Genomic DNA, 24,724 nt, shown 5'->3' on the forward strand with positions numbered 1-24,724 from the left:
TCTGCCCATTTTCGCATTGGCCAGTCACCTTGTCGGAGACCTGTCAGTTCTTGGACTCCTGGCCGCCTGCTTTAGCTTCGGATCCTGCCTATATTAGGCCGGCCGCCATGGCTGCGTCGGGACGGATGCTGCGTCTGCTTGCGCAAAGCAGACGGAGAGTGACAGGGACAATTGGCACGAGAGGAACCGGAGCAGGCACAATTACGACAGCCCGGAGAACAATTGCTTCGAGCCGTGTCAGTGCGCCACAGTCTGCCATTAACGGTTCAGCAGCAGCGGCCGCGGCCATTGGAGTTGCTGCGGGCAGCTCATTGCTCTTCTACAACATGGTGAGGCTCTTCTGGCGATCGGTCTTGGTTGCGAGCGGCAAATGCTGACGGGCTCTAGGCTTCACAAGATCCAATTCGATGTGACTCGCCGTCGCTAGCAGAGCGGGACGAGCAAATTCGGCGAGACACGGGCGGCGTGGTGACGGAGCAGTCGCCGATGCGGCTGCGAATGGAGAAGTTCATCAAGGAGCAGCAGCAGGTGATCATCCGGGGGCTGGCGGAGATTGAGAACAGCGGCGGCGTGGCCAGCGTGGGCGGACCGGTGGAGGGTCGTTCGGCAGACGGACAGACGGCGCCACGGAGTTTCCGACAGGACGAATGGCAGCGCAAGGAAGGCGGCGGAGGGATCACGTGTGTGCTGCAAGACGGGGTGGTGTTTGAGAAGGCGGGCGTGGGTGTCAGCGTGGTGTATGGCACGCTGCCCAAGGCAGGCATCATGCGGATGCGGGCAAACCACAGCAAGCTAGGCGGCAGCAGCAGCGGCAGCAACGGTGAGGGGCTGCCAGAGTCGCTCGAGTTTTTTGCGGCCGGTCTGAGTTTGGTGGTGCATCCACGCAACCCGATGGCGCCGACGGTGCATCTCAACTACCGGTACTTTGAGACGGCAGCACCGGGCGGCGGCGAGACCGGCGAGTCGGACGGCGGGGCGTGGTGGTTTGGCGGAGGGGCCGACCTGACGCCATCCTACCTCTTTGACGAGGACGCGATCCACTTCCACAAGACGCTCAAGGAGGCGTGCGACCGTCACAACAAGGACTACTGGCCGCGCTTCAAGCCGTGGTGCGACGAGTACTTCCGCAACAAGCATCGGCTCGAGAGCCGCGGCGTTGGCGGCATCTTCTTTGACGACCTCGACGAAGAGAACGCCAACAGCTGTGGGGCTGATCGCGAGAGCCTCTTTTCCTTTGTGCAGGACGGCCTGCGATCCTTCTTGCCGTCATATGCGCCCATCATGGCACGCCGCAAGGACATGGCCTTTACCGAGGCCGAGAAGGAGTGGCAGCAGATCCGCCGCGGCCGCTATGTCGAGTTCAACCTTGTCCACGACCGCGGCACCTCGTTTGGGCTCAATACGCCCGGGCCGCGCGTCGAGAGCATCCTGATGAGCCTGCCGCTGACCGCCAGCTGGAAGTACATGTTCGAGCCCGAGCCCGACAGCCGTGAGCAGCATCTCGTCGACGTGCTGCGGAAGCCGCGTGAATGGGTGTAGGATAGTGTTTGAGAGATAGCACGTAAAAAAAAGGGGTGTCGAGCGTGGAGGGTTGGATTGGTAGATTTGCACCAAAAAAAAAAGAAAAGAGAACCCCGAATTTGAAGTCGATGACATAATATCCCCAAACAACCATAAACACAGACGCCATCGGCCACGGTCCCAACGCCTCATGTGCTGACCATGGCCTCCTCTCGCGGCCTGCTGCCATCGCCGCAGCGTCTCCTTGTCGACCTGGTGCGGTCCATTGGCGCGATTGCGGTGGACAACGACGATGGCGATGACGTCGGAAGAAGGGAGCCGTCTGCGGATGGCAATCCCCTCGCCCGCATGCCCGCTAGCCAGCGGCCCTTGCTCGCGGCCCTGCACGTCCTCTTCCCAGCCATGCTGCTGCCGGCCCTGGACCTGCTGGACCGGCGGCGGGTGGTGCGGTACGGCTCAACAGCCACGACAGACTCGACAGGCGAGGCCGCCTTTCCGCTCTACCAGGTCTTGGGCGACACGCCGCACGTCGTCCACCTGCGTGCTTGGCACTGCACATGTGCATACTTTGCGCTGCGAGCAGCCGGCGCAGAGACCACCAGAAACACCGACGGCGAGCATGGCCGGAACAGCCCGGCAGACCAGAATGACCAGGACACCGATACCGTCGACGACAACAACCTCACCCTCTTCTCCATCCCACCCTGCAGACACCTGCTGGCCTGTCTCCTGGCCGAGAAATGGCCGGCACTGCGGCCCCATGTCCTCGCCATCGACGGCTGCGGCCCCGAGGTGCTGGCTGGCGTCGCTGCCGGCGTCCACTGAAACCGGGTCCTGCTGGGAGAAAGGAACACGTGACGTGATGTGGCAGGACAAAATGTCAGTAATAAGGAGTACATAGTAGACAAATCGCTCCGTACACTCCTCGCCAAATCAATACGCAGTACAGCTACTGCTTTAGCACTTGTCTCTGCACTCATGTACGACTCTAACATGGCTTGGACAGGACTCGGTCCTAGACGTCCCCCGCCACTGCATTCCTTCTTGTTCCGAAGATATCTATACGCCTGCATGAAACTTTCAAAACAAAAAAGGTACCCGTGGCAAACGTGAGGGAAAATCGTACAGAGGGCCTCTCTCTTTCCTTTTTTGTCTTTACCGCTTTCCCAACAGTGATGGCAACGCTTCTCTCTCGGCGTGCCAAAAGTGCTATAGGGCTGACGTTTTGCCGTGCTTCCCTTGCCTGGCTGCATCGTCCTCTTCACTTCTTCTCCTTGGCCGTCCCGTTCGGCGCCTTATCGCCGCCGTCTTTCTTGTCGCTGCTGGCGTCGCCACCGTCCTTCTTCTCTGCGCCGTCCTTGTCCTTGCCGCCGCCTGCTGCTGACGTTACTGCCGAGCCGTTCTCGCCGTCCTTCTTGGCCGCGTCCTTCTCCTCCTGCTGCTGTCGGTTCTGGATCTTATTCTCGATGAGGTCGTGGAAGGCAGTGATTGCCCGGATCAGACTGCTGAGATAGATGGCCATCAGCTGGTCGTTGGTTTTGACGCTCATCGCGTACGCCAGGTCGCCATCACCCTTGACCGGCGGCGCCGACGTGCCGTTCTGCCCTGACGCTGGCTGGCCCGTCTGGCCGGCTGCCCCGCTCGTCGGCGTCGACAGGTTCGGCAGCAGGTTGAAGACGTCCTGCAGGTTGCCCAGGATCGCGTGGTTGACCGGCAGCTGGCCGTCCAGCACCTTCGTCAGGTACGCCTGGATGTCGCCCAGCCGGTGATGCAGGCCCTGCAGCGACTGCAGCTGGTTGGTTACCCGCGTCGACAGCGTGCCCACGGCCACGTCGCGGATGTCGCGCAGCAGGTGCTCCACTCCAATCTCCTCCGCCTCCTCCGCCTCGATGATCGACGGCGTGTGCACAAACGTCTTGGATGTCGTCGTGCCGTCCTGCGTCTGTCAGTACTGTTTGAGGGGGGGGGAAGCACATATAGACTGTGCCGGCGCTCCAAAACATACATCCTTGATCTCCTCCACGGCAAAGTATGCGTCTGTCGGCACGCCCGACTCCTTCGGCTGGACGTCAATAATCACCAGCAGCGGGTGCGGCGTGTACCGCTTGAACAGCTCGTTGATCTCCAGGTCCGATGCCCGCAGCTTCGGTCCCGAGTGGTACCACCCTATCAGCTTCTCGCGCGCATTGATCTTCTTGAACATGTCGTTCATCGCCTCAATGTAGTTGTGGTCCAGGTACCACACCGATGGGTCCCTCTCGTCCTCCTCAAACGGCACTGGCTCGCCTGTCAGCTCCTGTCCCCAGCACAATACCAAAAGCCAGATGTCCACGGCCAGTCCTCACCTGCAAAGCTGTTCGATACCCGCACAATCTTTCCATCGTTCTGCCCTAGCAACACGCCCACCACCCGCTTGTTTCGTGTCTTGGTCGCCGCACTGCGGTTGAAGTGGTCCACCGCCGAGAGCAGCACCAGTGGCGCAACAGTGACATTCCGCGTCACAATCGACAGCGTTTCGGCGGTTGTCGTCGGCATGGCTGCGGCGGGGCTGCGTCTGTCAGGATGTGTGGGAGCGTGTTGTGGTCGGAAAACGCTGTGGTGGTCAAGGTGACGATGTGGAGTTGGCGGCAGACCAGAGTGTGGAAGCCAACGTTCTCCTTCCAAAAGGCGTCGTACTGCTGAGGCTGCCTTTTCCGCTGCCCTTGAGGTGAATTCCTACTTGGGCTAGCGCTGCCCGCCACAGGCGCCACACCAAGCAACCCCCACCACTACATCACGTGGAACACCATGTGACTTAATGGCGAACTGTCCGACGCTGCCATCGCGACTTGTCACTTTTTTGCTTTCTGCCTCTAAGCAGTCTCCAGTCTACGATGGATCACTGCTGCCCTGCTCTTCCGGGAAAAGAAAAGAACGACGGTGCTGCGTAAGCCATGTCCTCTTGTATGGATGTAGAATAATAGCGGCTCTACTCTGTAAACGAAAATCGGCCGGCTTGCATGAGCTTGCTCCGCAGCGTGTCTTATGCTGATGTCCCTTCACCCGTATGGCTGGAAGGAAAGACAAGAGCGAGAGAGCGACCTGGCTACATGATAGACACGAGATACCGCCCCCAGGACGAGCACGAAAGGGCGAGCTATACTCCACGTAGTAGTGCCTCGGCGTGGAGGAGGTGCTACGGAGTACGACTCAAGATACGTAAGATACCCTGTGGAAGAGCTCGGATGACTGGAGCACGCGAATTAGCCGCGGGCGGGGCCATGTATCCCTCTAGTACCGTAATGTACTCTGCCGGTGCTGCAACCGGCCGGCAGTACCCTGGAGCTGTGCCACGGTACCTCAAGCTCCCCCACTGCCACTGAACTGGGGCCTATTGCGGAGGACTGCCCCCTGTCCGCAGTGGAGTTACAGCGGTCTTATTCAACGCACTGCACTAAACCTGGCTCTTTCTACCCCGAAATCGCATTTTTCGCGGTTTTTTTCCCGACCTGCTCTCCGCCACACTACTGCTGCTCCATCCTCCGTGCTGCTATTCTAACTTTTGACATTTTTGCTCCGTCTTATATCTCTGCCATACCTCGTCCTCCTCACAACTCTTCCAATTCCTCCGTCCTTTGTCCCTATTTCTCTCTTCTGTCTCCCCTCCTTCTCCACATCCTCGCTGTTATCATTAATCTCCCCGACAAGATGGGTGCCATTGAGGAACAAGTGAAGCGTTTGAACGATGTCGTGGCCAGCCTCGAGGACCGTATCAAGGGCCTCGAGCAGCGCAAGTTCGGCGAGGTGGCGGCGCCCAAGAAGGATATTCGCATGATTCTTATCGGCCCCCCCGGTGCTGGTATGTAACTGCTTCGGAACTTGACCGCTGCCGGATGCGATTGGAGCTGACGCTGACGTGGAATGCGACCATAGGCAAGGGCACTCAGGCACCGAAGATCAAGGAGAAGTTTGGCTGCTGCCACCTGGTACGTCCCCCCATGACGCCAATTCGTACTATCTTGTGACTGTAGCTTTGTGTGCTCATCTGCTAACGATTGTCGATATTCAGGCCACCGGTGATATGCTGCGCTCGCAGGTCGCGAAGAAGACGCCGCTTGGCCGGGAGGCTAAGAAGATCATGGACCAGGGTGGCCTTGTCAGCGACGACATTGTCATTGGCATGATCAAGGAGGAGCTAAACACAAACCCGGAGTGCAAGGGCGGGTGAGTTCTGCCTTGCTATCTTCGGCTCTTGCTTTTTTGCCCTCATACTCACTTTAGTTCAATTTGCTGACGGCTCTAGCTTCATTCTGGACGGCTTCCCGCGCACCGTTCCCCAGGCTGAGGGCCTCGACAGCATGCTCAAGGAGCGCAACCAGACGCTGCAACACGCCGTCGAGCTGCAGATCGACGACTCGCTGCTGGTCGCCCGCATCACCGGCCGCCTCGTCCACCCGGCGTCTGGCCGCAGCTACCACAAGCTGTTTAACCCGCCCAAGAAGGAGATGACTGACGATATCACCGGTGAGCCGCTGGTCCAGCGCTCCGACGACAACGCCGACGCCCTCAAGAAGCGCCTGTCCACCTACCACGTGCAGACGGCCCCCGTTGTTGATTACTACCGCAAGACGGGCATTTGGAGCGCCATCGACGCCTCGCAGAAGCCGGGCCAGGTGTGGAGCACTCTGCTCAAGATCTTCGACGGCGATGCCAAGAAGGCCAGCTCGTCGGGCAGCGGCATCCTCAGCAAGCTGAGTGCCAGCAGCTAAATTGACCTCGAACACACGCATATACTGGAAGGAGGAGTGCGGCATACTTTCCCGCTCTCGAACCTGAAGAAGGGAACGGAACCATTTTTTCCGGACCCACAGGATAGGAGAGGCATACCATCCTCTTTTTTCTCGTGGGGCTGTTTAGGATTTGGAGGTATTGGACCCATGCAGCATTGAGACACGATAATTGAACAGATGAACAGATGGACGAGGAAAGGGTGGGCGGAACTCTTTTGGACCGGCAGGAAAGGATTTGCGAAAGGCCTTCCTTTTTGTGTTGTCTTCTATTTGAGCGGGCTCAAAACTGGGCGGTGGAAGGGAATGAAAACGGAGATGGGAGAGGGAGCGTTGCTCTCTCAGTCTTCGATGTATGATGTAAAAAAGGCACTGGAAATGCAGACAGTTATCCTCTAACCGGCAGCTACAACCGGAAAATCGTGAGCGTAGCCACATCGTACCTGTCGCTTTGCGCGGCTTGCGCATGCTATGATTTATCTGGTAATTACATTTGCTTCTGCTTTCCCCGTCTTTTTTCCATGGTACTTCACCTACTGCCGGAGAGCTTCTTTGTTCAGCCAGTCGCCGGTTGCGTACCGTTCCACCCAACCTGCATGATATGGTCTGGCGAATGAGAATGAAGTTGTCCGAATCCATCATGCATCCTTCTCCCCTTAGTCTTGGTTTCGAGTTAGCTGTCCCGCCTTTGGCTACCCGCCGAATGGAAATCATGCCTTGGGAATCGGCTGGGCAGAACCGACATCACATATGGCCACCTATTGACGATAGCTCTGACAGTTCTGAATCCCATTCAGCAGGCTGGAATTTCGACATTTTCACTCCCTTAATTCGTTACATATATTAAGAGGTAAGATTCTTCTTTGCTTCCCGTGCATGCAGAACTTTCGTCTTATATACGACATAAGTGTTCTACTTTGGATATAATGTCTGCATTGCCAGTTTCGCCTCTATCGGCACCGATCTCCCCGGTTGCCCCGATCGTCACGCCAGCCTCTATCAGCGTGATAACGGCCTCCGGAAGCAGCGCCTCCGGCAGCGGCAAATCGGCCGCCACCACGTCATCGACGACACTCACGGCTGGAGCATCTACCGTGCCGGCATCGTTCACGGCGGCGCTGCCAGGCTCGTCCGCATCGTCCGTGTCGTTCCAGCGCAGGATTGCCACTGTCGCAGGTTCATCTGCCAGTGGCTCTCGCATCCAACCCAACCTCCCCTCCACCAGCGCGCAGCATGATATTGCCGAAGCACGCCAGGCCATCGATGCCAGCATTGCCAACCTGCTCGACACCCAGTTACAGGACCGTGCCACTCTCATGCACGAAAATATGCGCTCTATCGCGGGCCAACAGCGAGATCTGAGCCGTGCCGTGGCAGGCCTACGCAAGGCCAACGACGGCTTGACGCGGCTCGTGCACGAATTCACCGGGTCGTACAAAGAAATGGGCCACGTGCAGAACTGGGCCGAGATACAATATCAGAATATCTCAGCGCTGGAGGAGACAATGCGCCTGGTGCGGGAGCGACGGGCACGGGAGGAGCAGAGGGAGGAGCGGCGCAGACTTCGAGAGGAACGACGGAGGCAGAGATTAGGCAACGATGGCGAATGTGCAGCAGGTGAAGGGCGTGCCAGAGAACACGATGGTGACCAGTATGACGACGACGACGAAGACGACGATGATGATGGTAGCTGGAGCTCGAGCGGAAGCTATAGCGGAAGTTACACCGGCAGTTACACCGGCAGCAGCCGCAGTCACAGTCGGTCGAAAAGCGATACTGGTGATGGGGAAGCAATTCTTGCATCAGTGCCCGTTGCATTGGCTGGCACAACGTGCAACAATGCGGCAATTGAGGTTGACAGAGTCGAGGTCGTTAAAGCCGAAAACGAGGCGGACGGTCACCTTGGAGCTAAAGGAAAAGCGACAGAGGCCACTGTCATTATTGGGCAGACAAAGGGGACTGGACAGGAGGCCGCTCACTCTCTCATGACTGTCAAGTCGTCCCCTTCCGCCAATACTGTAGAGAGAGAAGTCAACAACGCAGGCAGCCTAGCAGAATCAAGTCCCAACCTAGACCAGGGGAAGGAGAAAGATACAGAGATCGCAAAGAAGGAAGAGCTGCCTCGACAAGCTATACTGGCCCCTGTCACGGATGTGGAGAAGGAAAAAGACACAGTCAACAGCAACAAGAACGAATATAAAAACGAAGGTGTTGAAAATAAGACAGGAGGGACAGAAATTTTGGATTTTCAAGTAGAGAAGGATGGGACCACTTCGGCGGAAGAGCAGGATATGTCATCCGAAATGCTTAATGAGAACCACAGTCGAGAAAAGTCATGCGATGCGGGCGTGTCCCGCACCATTATCGAGGTAAAAGCACACCAGGCAGATAACAACGACAACGCCGAAATTGAGAAAAACGAAAAGGTGGAAGACGAGGGGAGCATGAAAACTGACAATTTGCACAACGACGAGACTCGGCATGCAGGGGGCAATCATGATACTGCAGATAACGTTATCCCAGCCGACAGTCAGTTGGAAGACGTCCAGGGGGAACTGCTGTTGAGTCTGCCAGATGCTCCAACGGCAGAAATTATTCAAAATCCGACACGCCACAAGGAGGGAGAGGCGAAAGTACCGCTGTTAGACTGATTCAAGACGGTAATAAAGATGTTTCTTGAGGGCGAGGCACAACGGAACTCACGGCTGACTTGGCAGAAGCACAACACATGGTAGCAGGAGGCAAAATATTGTTTGACAAGTGGTTGTTGGAGAAGTGTTATTATTATTATATTTTTCGTTTTCGTTTGTGATTTGCTTGCAGGCTCGCCCGCGTATTTTGATTTGCTACTACACCACCCCGTTGTTTCTGCACACACCCGTTTAACTATTCGTGTAGAATTCCAGCCCTTGTCCCTTGATATTGTACACCATTGTTGGCGGGTGGCGCCATCCATCTCTTGCATCCCGGCCACGCACAGCCAGGCCGCACGACCGGATCAGATCAGCCCAGGAAGCATCGTGTAACGCTTCTTCTTGTACTTGTCCGGGAACAGCCGGCGTAGCGCCCGTTCCTTGTCACGCGACCAGCTGCGCATGTAGCTGATGCCCACTAGGATGAAAATGACCACCGTCACGTCACGTGAGATGAGAATCACGCCCACCCACGCTAGAACTTCAAACATGTAGTTCGGTGCCGTTACCAGGCTGGTACCAATGCAGCTGGGGATCCCCTTCTCCGTGCTGCCAGGCTTGCGAAGGTGTGCCAAGTGGTAGTGGACGCGGAAGTTGCAGAGCTCGCTGACGACAAAGAGCGCAAGACCGGCGTAGTCAAGCGGGGTGCTGCCGAAGCCTGAACGTGGTGGCGACGCGATAGTGCTGCCCAGCGGGAAAGAAAGGCGCATCGGCGACAGCGGCGCGTACAGTGACACAGAGCACGCCAAGCCAGCTAACAGCCAGTAGAATGCAGAGTTGCGAAAGATGTTGAAGGCAGGCATGGTGTTGGCGGCGAAACGGTGCAGAAAGATGGTCTCGAGCTCGCGCTTGAGAAAGTGCAGCACAAAGAGCACAAACGTGACCGTCTGGACGTCGGTGGGGCTGCCGGTGCTATCCACCTTGACGCCGCCAGACCAGGATGCCGGCAGGAACGGTATAGATGGGCGAAGGAAGTAGAAGAGCACGTGGATCAGGAGCGGGCCGGCATATTCCACAACGAAGACGGTGCGCCATGCAATCTGGGGGCCTGCAGCATGACAAAAAAACATGCAGTGTTAGCGGACAGAAACATTGGAGCCGGGGAACAATCGACAATGGTCGAAGTGGGAACAAGGCAAAACACAATGAATCCTACCGAGATCCTGCACCAGCACCTCGCCCGATGCCACAATATTCTCCTGCTGGCTGAGAACAGCCCGGCGATCACGAATTATCTTCCGCGTCCTGGGGTCAAAGATGCCGATGCGGTTGAAGTCCGAGATGCCGGACTGCTTCGACAAACTGGCCTGGAGCTGCTCAATGGTGCCCTCCGCTGCAATTTCAACAGATGCGGGGAGCTTCTTGATGGCGCCCGACTTGCCGCGGTTCGCCACCTTGAGGTGAAGTTCTTTGGATCCGGCCATGCTGGGCAGAGAGGGCACGGAATGCAGCACGGATAGGAAGAGATGTAATGATGTTGGGTAGTCGGACGGCCGTGCGGACAAGGAGAGATGCACTGAAGAACTTTTGACCACATTCGAAGTGGACCTCCTTCTCAACAAAACCGCCCATGACGTTGATTGGCTAGAGCATGCCGTCAACAATTAGGCTAGCGTAACGCTCTACCCGTTACGGCGGTACTTCAGTTGTACGCGTTTTTACCTATACCGCTATGTACCGCGTCTTACAAGTCCCAAAACGGCTACAAACCCATCTTCATCCCGAAAAGGAAAGAACGAGGCTTCAAACCTGCCACTTTATATTCCATAGATCAAGTGAATAAAGCCATCAATGTGAAGGAAGGCCTCTCAATAGGCATAATAAGGCAGTTGCCTCCTGGTCAGTCTTTCCTCTTGGTATTGTTCTCTATACCTGAACAAGTCCTGAACAAGTGATTCATGACTGCCATGACCGCCTTTACCTCGCTTGCCTCGCTTGCCAGTCAAACAGTGGGGTCCAGTCTCTGTTTACCTCTCCTATAAATCTAGACCTCTCACCTTGTACATTCTCTCCTCTTCTTCCCCCTCTCTTCTCTTCCAAACCCAAAAAGCTGCCAACCTCAAATCCAGTTTTTCATCAAGGAAAAACAAAGGCAGCATCAACAGAGAGTCATATCCCCATCAGCGACTCATTCTCCACCAAGAGAAATGCCTCGAGTGAGTGATGACTTCACTGCTTCCTCAGCTTCAGTCCGAAGTCTTTTCTCACGCAGTCACTACTCCCCCCTTGCAGAACCACCGCTCCAGACGTAGAGGCCCCCGGGCTCCTCCCCCTGCGGTGCCTCAACGCAGCTTCCCCAAAGAGTATGAGGACTATCTCAGAGGCGTTGATGCAGCTACCGAAGCTCTGAAGTCAAAGAACATCGAGACAAACATCGAATCAAGCTTCGATGACGCAAAGGTCGATACCGCCACGGTCATCGAAGCTCCCATGACCGAAGCCCTTGACAAGGGAAAGGGGAAGGAGACTTGCATCGATTCAGGTACGTGAATGCAATCCCATCTACCTGCAGAGTGTCTTCCATCCGACATCTACAAACAAACACGTCAAGATGCTGACTTTCCCGTTACCGGGAAAGCAGATGAGGTGTCGAAAGGAAACTACCTGTTCACTCGCGGAGAAGTTCCCCAGGGAAAGACCCATCTGTTGACTCATGCTTCTGACACGCATACAAACATCTTTCCCAAAGGTATAAGCAGAGCACCCCGCCATCATCCATTAAGTTTCCATGCTGACTATTGACCTGTCTATTAACAGAGTTTATGACGAAAGTCGGGCTTCCCAGCCAGAATCGAATGGAGCCTCGCCAGGCCGGAAATAACCCAACAAAACAGGCCGCAGCTGGAAGCACTAGATATGATTCCATTGCTGGCGAGTGTCACGAAGCTGGTCCAGCTACACTGTACTCGCCGGTTGCTGGTCCCTCCAAGTTTCCTTTCATTGGCAAAACCCCCACTGGCCCCACTGCAGGATCTCTGCCGAGAACTCACATTGATCTCACCTGGGGTCAACAGAAGACTTCTCCGGTCCCAGGTGTCTACGGTGCGAAGACGGCAGGTCATCAGGCTAAGCGTCCGGTCCTCGGATCTTTCCAGAAGCCAACGCAGCTGAGCGCAGATTCTCCCTCGTTTCATCCACAGGGAGCTACGCCTGCTGCTCTGATAGATGTTGCCAACAAGGGTGACCGGCTGCTGCAGTCCATTGCATCATCGTCAACAGTTGCTATGTACACAGGTAACCATGGTAAGACCAGGCCCATCCCCGGCGCTACATTAAGTCCTCTCTAACAGAATACAGGAGTGCTGCGGGCCAGAGATGAGCTGAATAGGACTGCTGCTTATTGCTCGATGCGCGAGAAGGCTGATTTTGCGGGCTGGGGCAAGTCCCCATTTCTTCCCCAATCGCCGATCGACTTCGTTGCGCACCAGAGACAGATTGTGGCTGCAGAGATGAAGCGAAACATGAACCGTGTTGCGATGCTCGAAGCCACGCAAGGTAAACACAAGGCCATGCTCACGCTTGACTTCCAGGACGGCCTGTCGCCCATGCTAGTGCAGAAGACAAGCTTCAATGATGTGGAGGCAGACTACCAGAAATATGTGACGGACTGGCCGACGCCGCACGAGCTGCAGATGTCTGGCACTTCTCTTCCACTCCCGCAGAAGAAGCAGGCGGAGTCCGGAGAGCAAGCGCAGCGCACCACGTTCTGCACCCAGGAAGACGAGACTCGCACATGGGACTGGCTCAGCCCGTTTCAAGCTGCCTCCGTCCGAGCTGAGGATCCTGCCACGATTGACGAGGACACCCTCGGTTCTTGGATGCGTGACCTGATGAAGGCAATTGACCAGGACGATGAGTGACAGAGGCACAGAGAAAGACCACGAACGATGACAAATTTATGGTAGGATGACAGAACGGTATCATATAACAAGGGCGAAATGTGTGACGACAAATTGACAGTTCGCAGGAGGATGCAAGGATTGAGACGGGCTTGCAGCAACTGATCACACGGGACAACAGTGTTGTTTTGTTTTGTTTTACCATGTTTCTACTTTTGTTTTTCATGTAGGCCTCAGGAGTAAGCTTCACTTGCAGTGTACGCTATTCTGGTCACGGCCGGGTTGGCTATGGGAAAAAGGCCAAAGGATAGAAATTGCCATAGGCGATTGTCATCAGCAATAAACTTCGCTATTATTATGAACGTCGAACTTGACGAGCCGCGCTATTCCACAGCACGGACCGCGCACGGACCAGGCATGAGAAGAGCCCCACTTGGCTTCACGTGATGCACTCGACGCTAGGTCTTCTGAGCCCCGCTCAATGAAAACCCGATTTGTGCGCACCGATTTTTTTAGGTCTAACAAATTCGCCAGTGAAAAAAAGCCCTGAATCTTTTTCGAGCGTCTCTTTTTCCTTTGCAACCAACCATCACGACAATCGCCGATTTGTTCAACGCCCGTTTCCAGCTGCAGGCGTAAGGTATGTGGTGATGGGGCTTTAGAGTTCTCACGACTTCTATTGTCTGCCCTTCAATCGAGATGTCTTTTCGCACGACTCTCGCAGCATGGCCATCTCGCTGACTTTGTGATCTCTTTCACAGACACCACAACCATGGGTATCTCCAGAGACTCTCGCCACAAGCGCGCGGCCACCGGTGCCAAGCGTGCCTACTACCGTGCGTCGATTCCCACCGAGTGAATACTGTTACTGCTGTTATCTTGTTTGGGTGGACGGGGGATCTTTCATTTTCGAAAGCCCGTATCGGACTGGGAGAAGGCTTCTCTTTCTCATCCAGGACATACGTTCTGACCTTTGCCAACAGGGAAGAAGCGCGCTTTCGAGGCCGGGCGCCAGCCCGCCAACACCCGTATCGGTGCCAAGCGTGTGCACGTTGTGCGCACGCGTGGCGGCAACCACAAGTACCGTGCTCTGCGTCTTGAGGCGGGCAACTTCTCGTGGGCGTCGGAGGGCGTCACGCGCAAGACCCGTGTGATCGGCGTGGTGTACCACCCGTCGAACAACGAGCTGGTCCGCACCAACACCCTGACGAAGTCGGCGGTGATCCAGATCGACGCGGCACCTTTCCGCCAGTGGTACGAGGCGCACTTCGGCCAGGCTCTGGGCCGGCGGCGGCAGCAGAAGCAGGCCGGTGCCGCGGCCGAGGAGCCGGTGAAGAAGAGCAACTCGGTCGAGAAGAAGCAGGCCGCTCGCTTCGCCGCCAGCGGCAAGGTCGACAGCGCGCTCGAGCGCCAGTTCGAGGCCGGTCGCCTGTACGCGGTCGTGTCCAGCCGTCCGGGCCAGTCTGGCCGTGCCGACGGATACATTCTCGAGGGCGAGGAGCTTGCGTTCTACCAGCGCAAGCTGCACCGGTAAACGTGCACGGTCTGATCGGAGCGATCGGATCGGGTGGACGGCTTTGCCGGTGGAGGGGAGGATACGATTTTAAATACACAGGAAAACCGTTGTGTGTGAGGGGCGTTCTGGGAGGATGCAAACCAAACGATGACAACACAAGACGAAAGGAAAAAGGAGGACGACGCTGTGGCCGAAGTAAAACACGGCGGGATCCAAGGACAACAGCCGGTTCTAGCTCTCGACGATGGCTACCTATTTTCTGTAGCTCCTGTTATTTATACCTGTTTGATCAAAAGGGATATGGAATGACAAAAATATTGCACAATCAGCACATGTTGGACTGAGGTCGAGGTACTACGTAGTTGACACACGTGACGTTTTACACTAATAATGTGGAGACACAGGGAGGTAGGAAGTACAGAGTATGATGTAGATATTCAAAACCAACAACGTAGCTCTCAGGACGGGATATATACATGAGACATGGGGTTGGCATGCTCCAAGCCTCATAAGCAGTTGTGTATCATTCGTTTAAGGTATGTGGGAACAATGGCGGGAAGAGTGTCGAGTTCGGGCTGGGCCGTGTTAGCAGGGGACAGGAGACGCAAGAAAGGACAAAGCACAAAGAGAGGACGTACGATGCTGCCGTGGGCCATTTTGCGGGCACGGAGACGGGCCAGCAGAGCGACCAAGACGCGGCGCAGGGGCTTGAGGGCGGAGAAGCGCTCGCCGATGGAGGTGATCAGCATGGTGCACTTGTTGAGCAGGTCAGTGGTTTCGAGCAGGCTCTGGGGGTCGTGGCGGGAGTGGTGAGGGTGGTGGTGGTGGTGATGGTGGTTGCTGTGTCTGCGGGAAGCCAGACAGAGGTAAACGACACCGGCGGCAAAAAGGTCGTAGGCGTCGACAAAGGAGCCGACAAAACAAGCTCGCGGTCGGCACGGGCGTAGGCGCGCTCGATGAGGCCGCGGCAGTGGCGGGCGGCGTCGTCGTCGATGCTCTGGCGAAGGCTCTGGCCGGACAGGAGGCCGACACTGACGCTGGGGGCGAGAGGAGGCGGCGCGGTGGTGGTGGCAGCTTCAGCTTCGACAGGCGCCATCGTTTGGGCTGTGCCGGGGTCCTCCTCCTTGGGCGAATGGGGGGTGGAGGTAGAGGCCGAAGAAGCGGCAACCGAAGAGGACGAGGAGAGGACAGAGGGCGAAGAGTCGGAGGCGTCGACGGTGATGGCTTTTGTCTCGGTTGTGGTGGTGATGGTGGCAGTGACAGTGGTGGAAGAGGCAGCAGGCTCGTGACCATGCAGGCAGTTGGCGGTGATCTGCACGAGGGTGCGGCAGGCCAGCAGGTGCAGGAAGTCGGCGTGGGTTTCGCGGGCGTCTGCAGGCAGATGGTCGAGCGGAGGGGGAAAGTCGCGCCAGTAGCAAAAGTTGCTGTAGTCGAAGAGGGGAGCAGTGCGGGCGGCTGTGCGAACGGCGGAGACGAGACGGGCCTGGACGACGAGGTGGTGGCTGAGGGAGAAGAAGGGTGGGATTTCGCGGGAGGAAGAGTCATCTTCTGGCATCTGTGGATGAGAAGGGGTGAGAAAGGAGAAGAGAGGAGAGAGGAGAGAGGAGAGAAGAGGAGGAACAGATACGCACGCTGACAGAAATATCTTCGTCCTGGATGCTAAAAGGGCGATCCATAACCAGACCAATAGACCTACCAGATTAGCAGGCGGACCAAAGGACCAGACCCAAGGAAGTCAACAGTCAACTCACCGGTCCAGCAGGTAGACGCTCCAGAAGAGGCGACGCCGCTCATCGGCCTCGACAGCCGACTGGACGTCAGGTTCGCGTCGCAATCCCAGCACGATGCAGCGCTTGGTGGCCATGCCGAGCAGATGCCAGGCCGAGCCGCCGTCAGGCGAGAGGGTGGCGTAGATGACGAGCGCGACGATGGCGCGGATGGCAGCAAGCGCCTCGCCCGCGTTGGAGTTTCCAGCAGCAGACGCTCCAGGGCGCTGAACGAGAACAGCGGGCAGCAGCCGGACGGCGGCAGCGTGAAGGCGCTGGGCGAAGCCGTGCAGGCGAGCAGCATTAGGGGCCAGCAGGGCGCCGGTAGCGACGGCGAGGTAGACAGCCAGGCGAGCGGATGGCGAGGGGGCCGACGAGGACGAAAAGAAGGAGGAAGAGGACTGCGACTGGAGGACGGCATCGTGTTGGGCCTTGAGCACGGCCTCGTACTGGGCCTCGAGCTGGTCAGCGGCCTTGGCCGTGGCCAGATGGGGGAACCGAACGGCGACCTCGTCGAGAAAGCGGCGCAGATGAACGGCCGAAGCGAGTCTGGTCAAGGTCCAGGTCCAATCGTCGGGAGGGTCTGTCAGATGCGGATGCAGATGCAGAGGGGCTGAGCCGTTCTTGCTGTCGCCGGTAGCAGCAGCAGCAGCAGCAGCAGAACCTCCATCACGTCCGCTGCCCGAGGGATCGTGGCCGTCGAGGGCCAGGGCGGCCATGACGACGCGGTCAGGCGCCAGACGAAGTGGTCGCTGGACGGCCGTCGTTGGCTCATCGTCGTGCGGCTCTCCGATGGCGCTGCGCGACAGGAAGCCGATCTCGCCCATCATGGCGCGTATGGATCCGTCCGTAGCATCGGCAGCGACCTCATCGTCGGCGGCCAGCGACGTCGCGGCCGTGCTCGTGCTGGCATGAGCCCGGAGACGTGTGCTGCTGGTGCCGGCTTCGGATGCGGCCGTGCGAATCCGCACTGTGGACGGAGTGGTGGTGACAGCAGTCCGAATAAGCGGTGGCGCCGGCGCAGACGGCGACGGTGGCGACGAAAAGGACGACACGGCGACGGCGACACCGTCACTGCGAGGCCGGTCGCCGTCCAGCCGGGCTCGCTTGTTCTGGCCGTGTGGTGGTGCGTGGGCCAGCTCGTCCAGTCGGCGCTTTAGCGTCTTCACATAGCTGAGTAGTCAGCGGAAAAGGAACACCCCCCAACGAAGACGGGAAACCCACCTCAGGGTCGAGGCGTGCGACAGCGGACTGTCGTCGGTCAGCAAGTCGAACTGTACGCTCCTCGCCTGACAGGTCACGCCCAGACCGGCACACGTCGAGCAGGACGGCAGTTGGCGGTCGCACTGTGTCGGTCAGCCGGGCCGTGAGAACGTCTTTCCAGGGCTGTCACGTGCACGTGCACTTGCCTTTTGCTTTCGCTTCCAGCACCGCTCGCACGCCTGGTGGCCCATGGCCGGAGCGGCTGTCGGCCGAGGTGTCGTGTCGTCCGACGAAGACGCCGTCCTGCCGGCGTCGTCTGCGCTGGGGGCCATCGAAGCAACACGGAGACCACGGGGTCGACCGGCGTGTCTCTCTCTCACGGGGCAATGGCCTATCGGCAGGCGCCCGACCGTCGCAGAAGGTGGGGAGGAATGAAAAACGGCGAGAGGCGAGAAAAATCGACGGATCGGAGACTGTCCGAGATAGCCTGGTTATTGTGCGTCACATGACGTAGCTTGGATATTGGTCACGTGCTGTGATGTGCTGGTCCCGAAGAGGAAGCACCAGTCGGCATCGGTCCGGCTGTCTGGGCGTTGGGCATTGGGAGTGATCGCTGGGATGCGAACAGCGTCTGTGGCTATCCGCCACGCCACACGCCACAGCTGTGGTAGCACTGGGGGCGGATGGCCGAGGAACTGCGGTGACAGGCGACCAATCGGGCGCGTCCCCCTGTCCGGTGGCTCCGTATAGCTGACCGCTCCGCGTGAGAGATATGGAGAGCAGCAGTCCTGCAGCAACTGCACGCTCCCGCCTCACCATCTTCTGGCGGACAGACGAATATGGACGAGCTGCCCGAAGACGACCACGGCCACGGCCACGACCACGACGCGGACGAGCCGCGCTGGACGGCCCTGCAGCTGGCCGCCGGCGACGGCGATCTGGCCCGCGTCCGCGCTCTGCTGGATGGCGGCCATGAGCAGGTCAACGCCCCGGCCACGGGCTACAACGGCCGCACGGCCCTGCAGGCTGCCTGTCTGGGTGGCCATCGCGACGTCGTGCGCGTCCTGCTGGAGGCGGGAGCCGACGTCGACGCGCCGGGAGGGAACAATAGCATGCGGACGGCCCTTCAGCTGGCATGTGGCGTTGGGGGAGAGGAAGAGGAGGACGAGGACGAGGACGAGAAGGACAAGAAGCACGACGACGTCAACACGGACAACACGGACAACGACCCCATCCATCTTCTCCTGGCGGCCGGTGCCGCCCTCAACGCTCCTGCTGCCCGCTACAATGGCCGCACTGCTCTCCAGGCCGCAGCCGAGACGGGACCGATCGCCACCGTCGCGCTGCTTCTGCGTCTCGGCGCCGACGTCAATGCCGCGCCCGCCACCAATGCCGGCCTGACCGCTCTCCAGGCCGCCTGTCTGGCTGGCCGTCGTGCTGTCGTGTCTCGGCTGCTGGACGCCGGCGCCGACGTCAACGCGCCGGCCTGTCGCTACAAGGGCTACACCGCCCTGCAGGCTGCCTGTGTCGGTGATGGCGACGACGTCTGCGCCATCGTCGACCTCCTCCTCGCGGCTGGCGCCGACCCCAACGCCCCCGGCAGCGGCTATCGTGGTGGCACTGCCCTCCATGCTGCTGCCCACGTCGGCCACGTCGATGTCGTGCGCCGCCTGCTCGCTGCCGGCGCCCGCGTCAACGCTGCTGCCGGACCCGCCCGCCAGTCCCCGCTGCAGACCGCCCTGCTCGGCGAGCATGCTGCCTGCGCGGACGTGCTGCGCGCTGCCGGTGGCATCGCCATCGCATCCCGGGCCACCTTTCTGTTCGAGTTTTGATGGGCCTGGTGACGAAATGAGGTCGTGATGGCCGGTAGACTGAAAGTCTGGAGTTTCTCTGATTTGAAGCACAAAAGATGGGGCACTCCGTTCCTCTGAAAAGTAGGTGGTTTCTACTCACTACATCGTGGCGTAGATAGGATTTGGCTATAATATATACATACGTAAATGCAGTGTTCGACTAGCAACGACATCAACGGAGTGCATACTTTCTAATCGCAGTAGAATACTTTGTGTCACGCTTACGCCAGTTACGGGTTTCATCTATCGAACCCTCTTTTGTAAAAATCTGGAGTATACGGAGTACAAGTTGACCATTATCTATGTACTCCGTAATCACCAGTTCATCCAACTGTCACGTGGTGCACAAAATACAGTGTTAACGCATTGTGTCTAGGCATCCGCGCAAACTCCATTTGCGAATCTTGCTGAAGGCACCCAAACCACGCTGCACTATATTCAGCATAGTTTGCACAAGGCTTCAGACCACAGTCCGAGCCCTACGACGTTTCTCCACTCTTCTCACCTGGGTTACGCCTTCCTCGATGGTTCCCGTTATGTCAACTCCGGTATCTGAACATCTGAATCTGGTTCGTTTTTCTCTGCTATGCGTCTAATCAAACTGCTGATCACCGGTTCAATGGGCTTTTAGTTTCTACAAAAAACAAAGAGGACTGCTCGAATCAAAAACCTCTCAAAAGAGCCCATGGTTGTCTGCCAATCGGACATATTTCCAGATTATTTTATCGTCGACTCCAATGGACGCATCACGATCATTGGCTTGTCTGATGTAAGCATCCTTCCAAGCAGTTTCGCCCAATATTCCATCCAGACCAACCAGTTTGGGGAGGATATGGAAAGATTGAAAAGCTTGGTGTCCGCTCCGACTGCAGACGGGACTGATAATAACACCTTGGCGTTGCACATGGCTACTGTACAGGTCGTTACTGATCTTTAGATCAAACAGCGATCCCTGAATCTAATGAAATTACTGCTTTGCAACTCTTGTCAAAACTCCCGCTCAGTAAAATAAGGGATGAAGTGCACATAGCGAAGGGCTCTATATTAACCTGCCATGCACTATTATTGAGACGACGTGCTCATTTAGACTCTTTAAGACCAACGGCAATAAGGATCTCGTCCACCACGGGATTCAAAAAGTCTTTCTTGTTGGGCACGAAGTGACCGCCGTCGTGTTGGAAAGCAGCCTTCTTATCCTCTGGGTACATGGCTGCAAGGTACTGCGATCTGACGCCAGGCACAGAGTTGTCGTTGGACCCGTATATGAAGACGGACTTGGTGACGTAGGCCGGGTCGTCAACGGGCACGGTAAAGGCGCTCACGAATTTCTCTGTGATCTGAAGCTCGCCTTCGGCGCCATCTGGCTTTGGCTCCGTGAACGAGTAACCGGATACGGCGAGAGAGAGCTTGAAGTAGTCCTGGACGCCGGAGAGTTCCGGGTAGGACTTGATCGTGTTCGCAATGATGGTGGAGACAGCCGCACCTTGAGAGAAACCGACGATGCCGGCGTATGGGCCGTTCTCCTTGATGTGCTTCACAACCGATGCGAGGGCCAGTTGTAAATCGAGCTTCTTGGAGACATTGTCGTGGTAGAACCAGGCCCTGTTGACACCACTATCGGCAATCTCTGCCCACTTCGCATCGTCGACCTCAAATGGCAAGTCCTTTTTCTCTAGTACAACAGGGCCATCAATATATTCCATGTAGATGTTGGACTTCTTCAGGAGCTTTCTCAGCCCAGAGGACTTTTCGGAGAACACCTTGGCATTCTGGAGAAATCCGTGAAGACAAAGGAGTCTGATTTGAGGCGCCGCCATTGTTGCTATTCGTCACAGGTTGCAGGACCGTTGGTTCGAAGAGCGACCAAAAAAAGATCCAGCTTCAACCGTTAAATGCTGATCTATTTTTCGGTCCGGACGCCGGATAAGTTTCGACGCCGTTGACTCATGCCGGCCCCGCTTTATTCGGGCCAAAGGTAGCCCTAGTCCACCAAACGAGCCAGCACAAAGCAAATCACGACGACGTAGATTCATCAGCGCTCAACTTCGGCGTGTTCGTGCAAACACTGCCGCACAGTTTAGAGACTATCAGTCTAGATTGGTCGACACAGTGTTGTTTTATAAGTGTACGAGCAATCAGTTTAAAGGCCCACACGTTTATGTGGTATTTGGGGCTGCTCGCGCGTTACCTAATAGAGACATCCTTAGCTGATTACGCTACTGTTGGCACAGATCTCCTTCTGGGCGAATACTATGGCTTTTTTTACTTCTGTCGAGGGAAGCCTTGGCCCAAACCTACTCCTTGTCTGTAACCCCAAGCTAGATGCCGTAAGACCCGCTGCAGGGAAGAATTAGTGCGGTTTAAGCTCAGCTTAGCTTGCTTGATCTAGCCTCTTTTGTTGCATCTTGTCAAGATGTAGCTACAGGCGGTGGTAAATATTGCGATCATGGTGCCGTCGTTAACCCCAAAGAGGCGTTACACTTGGATGGCTTGATGCATCTGTCTCCCTAACCAGGGACATCCATCTACCCGATTTCTCATACGGGACGGAGTACAACCACAACTTTTTCATAATATTTGAGTCTCCCCCAACAAGTACAAGCATCAACTAGAGAATCGACTTTCCTTTACTTATGCCTGCCTTCCATGTCTTACTTTGGCAGTCCCATTTTAATACACTACTTCGTATATCTCACTTTGCTTTCTTACAATTATAAATGAACTGTCAACGGTCGTAGACAGTCTCAAAAAGTCCTCTCATTTCCAGACGGAGCATCTAGATTAGCCTTGGCTATGTCCGTCACGATACATACGACCATGCTCATCCAACTCGCAATCAAGCCACTTTACCAACTTCACCTGGAAACGGCTTTCTCGCATATACCACTCGACCCCAATAGTACCCGTGATACTTAGTATCACGAATCATTTTTCGCATTTGGGATACGAGCACAGTGACCTCTTCGGGGGACCAGCCAAGGACTCCAGTCATAAACAGGATAAAGCCGCCAGCATCGTTCAGAATCGCTGCCATAACAAGGAGGCCTATCTGATGCTGTTTGGGGTCTTGTGGCCACGCACCTATCGGAAGCTTTTGAAGCGCAACGTAGTTGATTAGTAGTGATTCTAAAGACATTTGGGTAAGATTTACCTTGATAGTCTTCTCGTGCAAATCGACGAATCCAGTAGCTTTCAGAGCCGACATCTGTACCCCATCCTCGTATATTCGAGAGGACCGGCCAGTTTTCTCACTACCCTTCCAAAATAGTAGACCCCATTGGGCCATGGCTGATGTGGGCGGGATGCTGTCGTCGTCTGAATACAGGACGGCGGACGGCTCGTAGCTCTCAATCCACGCACCAGGCCTAAGGACTTGATATGCCTCCTTGAAAAAGGCAGTCCAGTCGACGATAGTTCCACCAAGGTACCGCGCGTGCACATAATCAAAGCTCTCAGGTGTGAAAGTCCAAGGGCCTGTGTAATCTTCTATTTCGCTACAAGCTGTAAGCAGAGTTGTGGACCTGTGTTGTATTTATAAAGGTGGTACCTACAAAGACAAATTGGGTGGCACCCATATAGGCTGTATGGGTGAGACGTCGGTCCCAATCACTTCACAGCCGGGATACGCATCGGCGAAGTCCCTATAGCATTATCAGCGTGTTCTACGCAAATGCGTTGCAATCCGGGCAAACCACGGATACTCACATAGCCCAAAATCCTAGAGACAAGTTGTGTTAGTTGTCTTGTCCTGTCTCTATCACCCAATCACACGTACCGGTCCCCGTGCCAACATCCAAGACTTTCTGGGAAGTATTAGATATGCCGGCTGCCAATATTCAGAGAAAAGAAGTAATCATTGCCACCTTTGGATTTTCAAGCGGCGCCAGTAACAGTTCATCATCGAACGCAAGTAGAAAAGCGTGATGGCTACAATGTTATCAGTCACGACCAGATAAGACGCCGTACCACCCAAAGTCAGGATCATACATAAGATCAAGTGAGTCATTTGCTTTCTGATCATTAGATCCCCAGTACAGCGCGTTTCCACGTTCGCTGTGATAGGTGCGGCCATGGATTTGGCGATATGCAAGGATAGACGATGCTAGGGAGGCGGTGGAGGACGCAGCATCTGCACTCAGGGTAGATTCGGATTCGGCGTCATTGTCGTTGGCATCACTGGCGTCGGCATTCTGTTATGTCAGCTACGTTCGAATTGCTGTTGTTTTCCCTTTTTCGCATAGGAGTAGAGGGGGAAATGAGGGGAAATGAAGCCTTACTGCTCCTATCTCTGCCCAGTGGGAGCCAGGAAGAACATTAACTTGAAGCAGCGCTGCAGGAACTATTCCTAGTTCTTCAATGGACGTCGGCAGAGGAGATGCAGTTGTGGCAAGAGGAGACGACATGCTCGGATACTAGAGGTTACAACCACTGTACGTGAACGTTCTGTAGACAAGAAAAGCGAAGGAGGAGGACTAAGGAACAACAAGCAGCTTACTTCTGTTATTATAGCCTTACGACGTACCGGGGTGAATGTTTTGCGCGTTGCTCTTGGACTGAACCAGGAATCCTCACGGGTACCGAGCACCATTTTTCTTCCGGGTGAACATCCCGGGTGCAACACAACTATCGTTCCAATAGAAAATGCTGGTCATATACGCTATGGTCCAATATTGTGAGTCTTGTGCCGCCCCCTGTCTAGCACGGGATTTATCTTCCGTGTCATGCTATCGTTACGACGTAAGATATAATTGGTAAGTCGCCGCTTTCCACTCGACCGCATGAAAGTCCAGACTAACCCCCCCGGGGCTTTATGTTTAGATATGTTTAGAGCAAAAAAAAAGCAAAAAGACTTCCATGTCCCAATAGACGCAGAAATATCTTTAAACCGGAGTAGACAGAAGAGCGGCATCGCTTAAACACTATCACCTCCGAGTGTACTGTATAATGGTTTTCGGGAAGAAGCGCGACCAGTCGAACTCGGTGTAGGAAGTCTGGGCCTCGTCCATGAGGCTTACGAGATAACCTATGGCGAGCTGCTGCCACCGTGCACGGAGACCTCATTGCATCTGTCGCTGAAGAAGCTACCCTTTCAGACATAACGGCTTTATTCTTTATATTTCGAGAGCATGGCCTTAAGCTTAAATCTTGCCATTTTTCTGCGGCTATATCTCTGTCAAATTTTGGGTGTCCAGTGAGCGTGTGTGTATTGTTGGGTTGGCTACTTCCGAGCTATGCCAATTTGAAAACACGTACTATATAGTCCCCTGCACCACATAGTATCTTACATGTATTTTCCCATTACGAGTACGCGGCACAAACGTACCCACCTGTTTCGTAACATGTGCAGAGTACGGAGTACTCCGTACTTTTTGGCGTACAGAGTTTAGCGCCCAGCCCTACCTTATTAGGGAATTTCAGCACGGCATTGGTTGGAAGTACCCCGTACTCTGTCCAATCACAACAATACACATGCTCACTGGGCACCGATGATCTAACAGTTATGTCCGCCTAAACACGTTACGTAGACCCGCGCGCCTAGCAATTCCTTAACTTACATATATGTAAGA

The 24,724-nt window shown here is 55.9% G+C and overlaps 10 protein-coding genes across 10 annotated transcripts; 6 read left to right on the forward strand and 4 right to left on the reverse strand.

Moving 5' to 3' along the window:
* Window positions 1-107: 107 nt before the first annotated feature.
* On the forward strand, window positions 108-2,346 carry CMQ_6986 (coproporphyrinogen 3 oxidase; the record flags this gene model as incomplete). Its single annotated transcript, XM_014320672.1, has 3 exons — window positions 108-329; window positions 388-1,533; window positions 1,684-2,346. 3 exons carry the CDS (start codon window positions 108-110, stop codon window positions 2,344-2,346), a joined length of 2,031 nt encoding a protein of 676 aa, XP_014176147.1.
* A 436-nt stretch (window positions 2,347-2,782) lies between these two features.
* On the reverse strand, window positions 2,783-4,056 carry CMQ_6506 (26S proteasome regulatory subunit rpn-8; the record flags this gene model as incomplete). Its single annotated transcript, XM_014320192.1, has 3 exons — window positions 2,783-3,463; window positions 3,527-3,798; window positions 3,867-4,056. The coding sequence occupies 3 exons, from the start codon at window positions 4,054-4,056 to the stop codon at window positions 2,783-2,785; spliced, it is 1,143 nt and encodes a 380-aa protein (XP_014175667.1).
* Window positions 4,057-5,208: 1,152 nt separating this feature from the next.
* Window positions 5,209-6,269, forward strand: CMQ_6519 (adenylate kinase; the record flags this gene model as incomplete). Its single annotated transcript, XM_014320205.1, has 4 exons — window positions 5,209-5,359; window positions 5,434-5,486; window positions 5,570-5,724; window positions 5,804-6,269. The coding sequence occupies 4 exons, from the start codon at window positions 5,209-5,211 to the stop codon at window positions 6,267-6,269; spliced, it is 825 nt and encodes a 274-aa protein (XP_014175680.1).
* A 944-nt stretch (window positions 6,270-7,213) lies between these two features.
* CMQ_6771 (uncharacterized protein) lies at window positions 7,214-8,938 on the forward strand (the record flags this gene model as incomplete). The annotated part of the gene is made up of 1 exon (XM_014320457.1): window positions 7,214-8,938. One exon carries the CDS (start codon window positions 7,214-7,216, stop codon window positions 8,936-8,938), a length of 1,725 nt encoding a protein of 574 aa, XP_014175932.1.
* A 347-nt stretch (window positions 8,939-9,285) lies between these two features.
* On the reverse strand, window positions 9,286-10,404 carry CMQ_6846 (steroid alpha reductase family protein; the record flags this gene model as incomplete). Its single annotated transcript, XM_014320532.1, has 2 exons — window positions 9,286-10,028; window positions 10,137-10,404. 2 exons carry the CDS (start codon window positions 10,402-10,404, stop codon window positions 9,286-9,288), a joined length of 1,011 nt encoding a protein of 336 aa, XP_014176007.1.
* A 723-nt stretch (window positions 10,405-11,127) lies between these two features.
* CMQ_6729 (uncharacterized protein) lies at window positions 11,128-12,840 on the forward strand (the record flags this gene model as incomplete). The annotated part of the gene is made up of 4 exons (XM_014320415.1): window positions 11,128-11,136; window positions 11,213-11,462; window positions 11,738-12,223; window positions 12,278-12,840. The coding sequence occupies 4 exons, from the start codon at window positions 11,128-11,130 to the stop codon at window positions 12,838-12,840; spliced, it is 1,308 nt and encodes a 435-aa protein (XP_014175890.1).
* A 751-nt stretch (window positions 12,841-13,591) lies between these two features.
* Window positions 13,592-14,353, forward strand: CMQ_6964 (40S ribosomal protein s8e; the record flags this gene model as incomplete). The annotated part of the gene is made up of 2 exons (XM_014320650.1): window positions 13,592-13,655; window positions 13,803-14,353. 2 exons carry the CDS (start codon window positions 13,592-13,594, stop codon window positions 14,351-14,353), a joined length of 615 nt encoding a protein of 204 aa, XP_014176125.1.
* A 488-nt stretch (window positions 14,354-14,841) lies between these two features.
* On the reverse strand, window positions 14,842-17,636 carry CMQ_6596 (c6 zinc finger domain containing protein; the record flags this gene model as incomplete). Its single annotated transcript, XM_014320282.1, has 7 exons — window positions 14,842-14,910; window positions 14,974-15,090; window positions 15,198-15,890; window positions 15,967-16,027; window positions 16,087-17,264; window positions 17,326-17,447; window positions 17,507-17,636. The coding sequence occupies 7 exons, from the start codon at window positions 17,634-17,636 to the stop codon at window positions 14,842-14,844; spliced, it is 2,370 nt and encodes a 789-aa protein (XP_014175757.1).
* Window positions 17,637-18,143: 507 nt separating this feature from the next.
* CMQ_6872 (ankyrin repeat-containing protein) lies at window positions 18,144-19,136 on the forward strand (the record flags this gene model as incomplete). Its single annotated transcript, XM_014320558.1, has 1 exon — window positions 18,144-19,136. One exon carries the CDS (start codon window positions 18,144-18,146, stop codon window positions 19,134-19,136), a length of 993 nt encoding a protein of 330 aa, XP_014176033.1.
* Window positions 19,137-20,236: 1,100 nt separating this feature from the next.
* CMQ_6512 (dihydrofolate reductase) lies at window positions 20,237-23,560 on the reverse strand (the record flags this gene model as incomplete). The annotated part of the gene is made up of 4 exons (XM_014320198.1): window positions 20,237-20,926; window positions 22,933-22,960; window positions 23,145-23,347; window positions 23,435-23,560. The coding sequence occupies 4 exons, from the start codon at window positions 23,558-23,560 to the stop codon at window positions 20,237-20,239; spliced, it is 1,047 nt and encodes a 348-aa protein (XP_014175673.1).
* Window positions 23,561-24,724: the final 1,164 nt, after the last annotated feature.

The sequence above is a fragment of the Grosmannia clavigera genome (assembly GCF_000143105.1).
Source record: "Grosmannia clavigera kw1407 unplaced genomic scaffold GCSC_108, whole genome shotgun sequence".
Taxonomy (NCBI): Eukaryota; Fungi; Ascomycota; class Sordariomycetes; order Ophiostomatales; family Ophiostomataceae; genus Leptographium; species Leptographium clavigerum.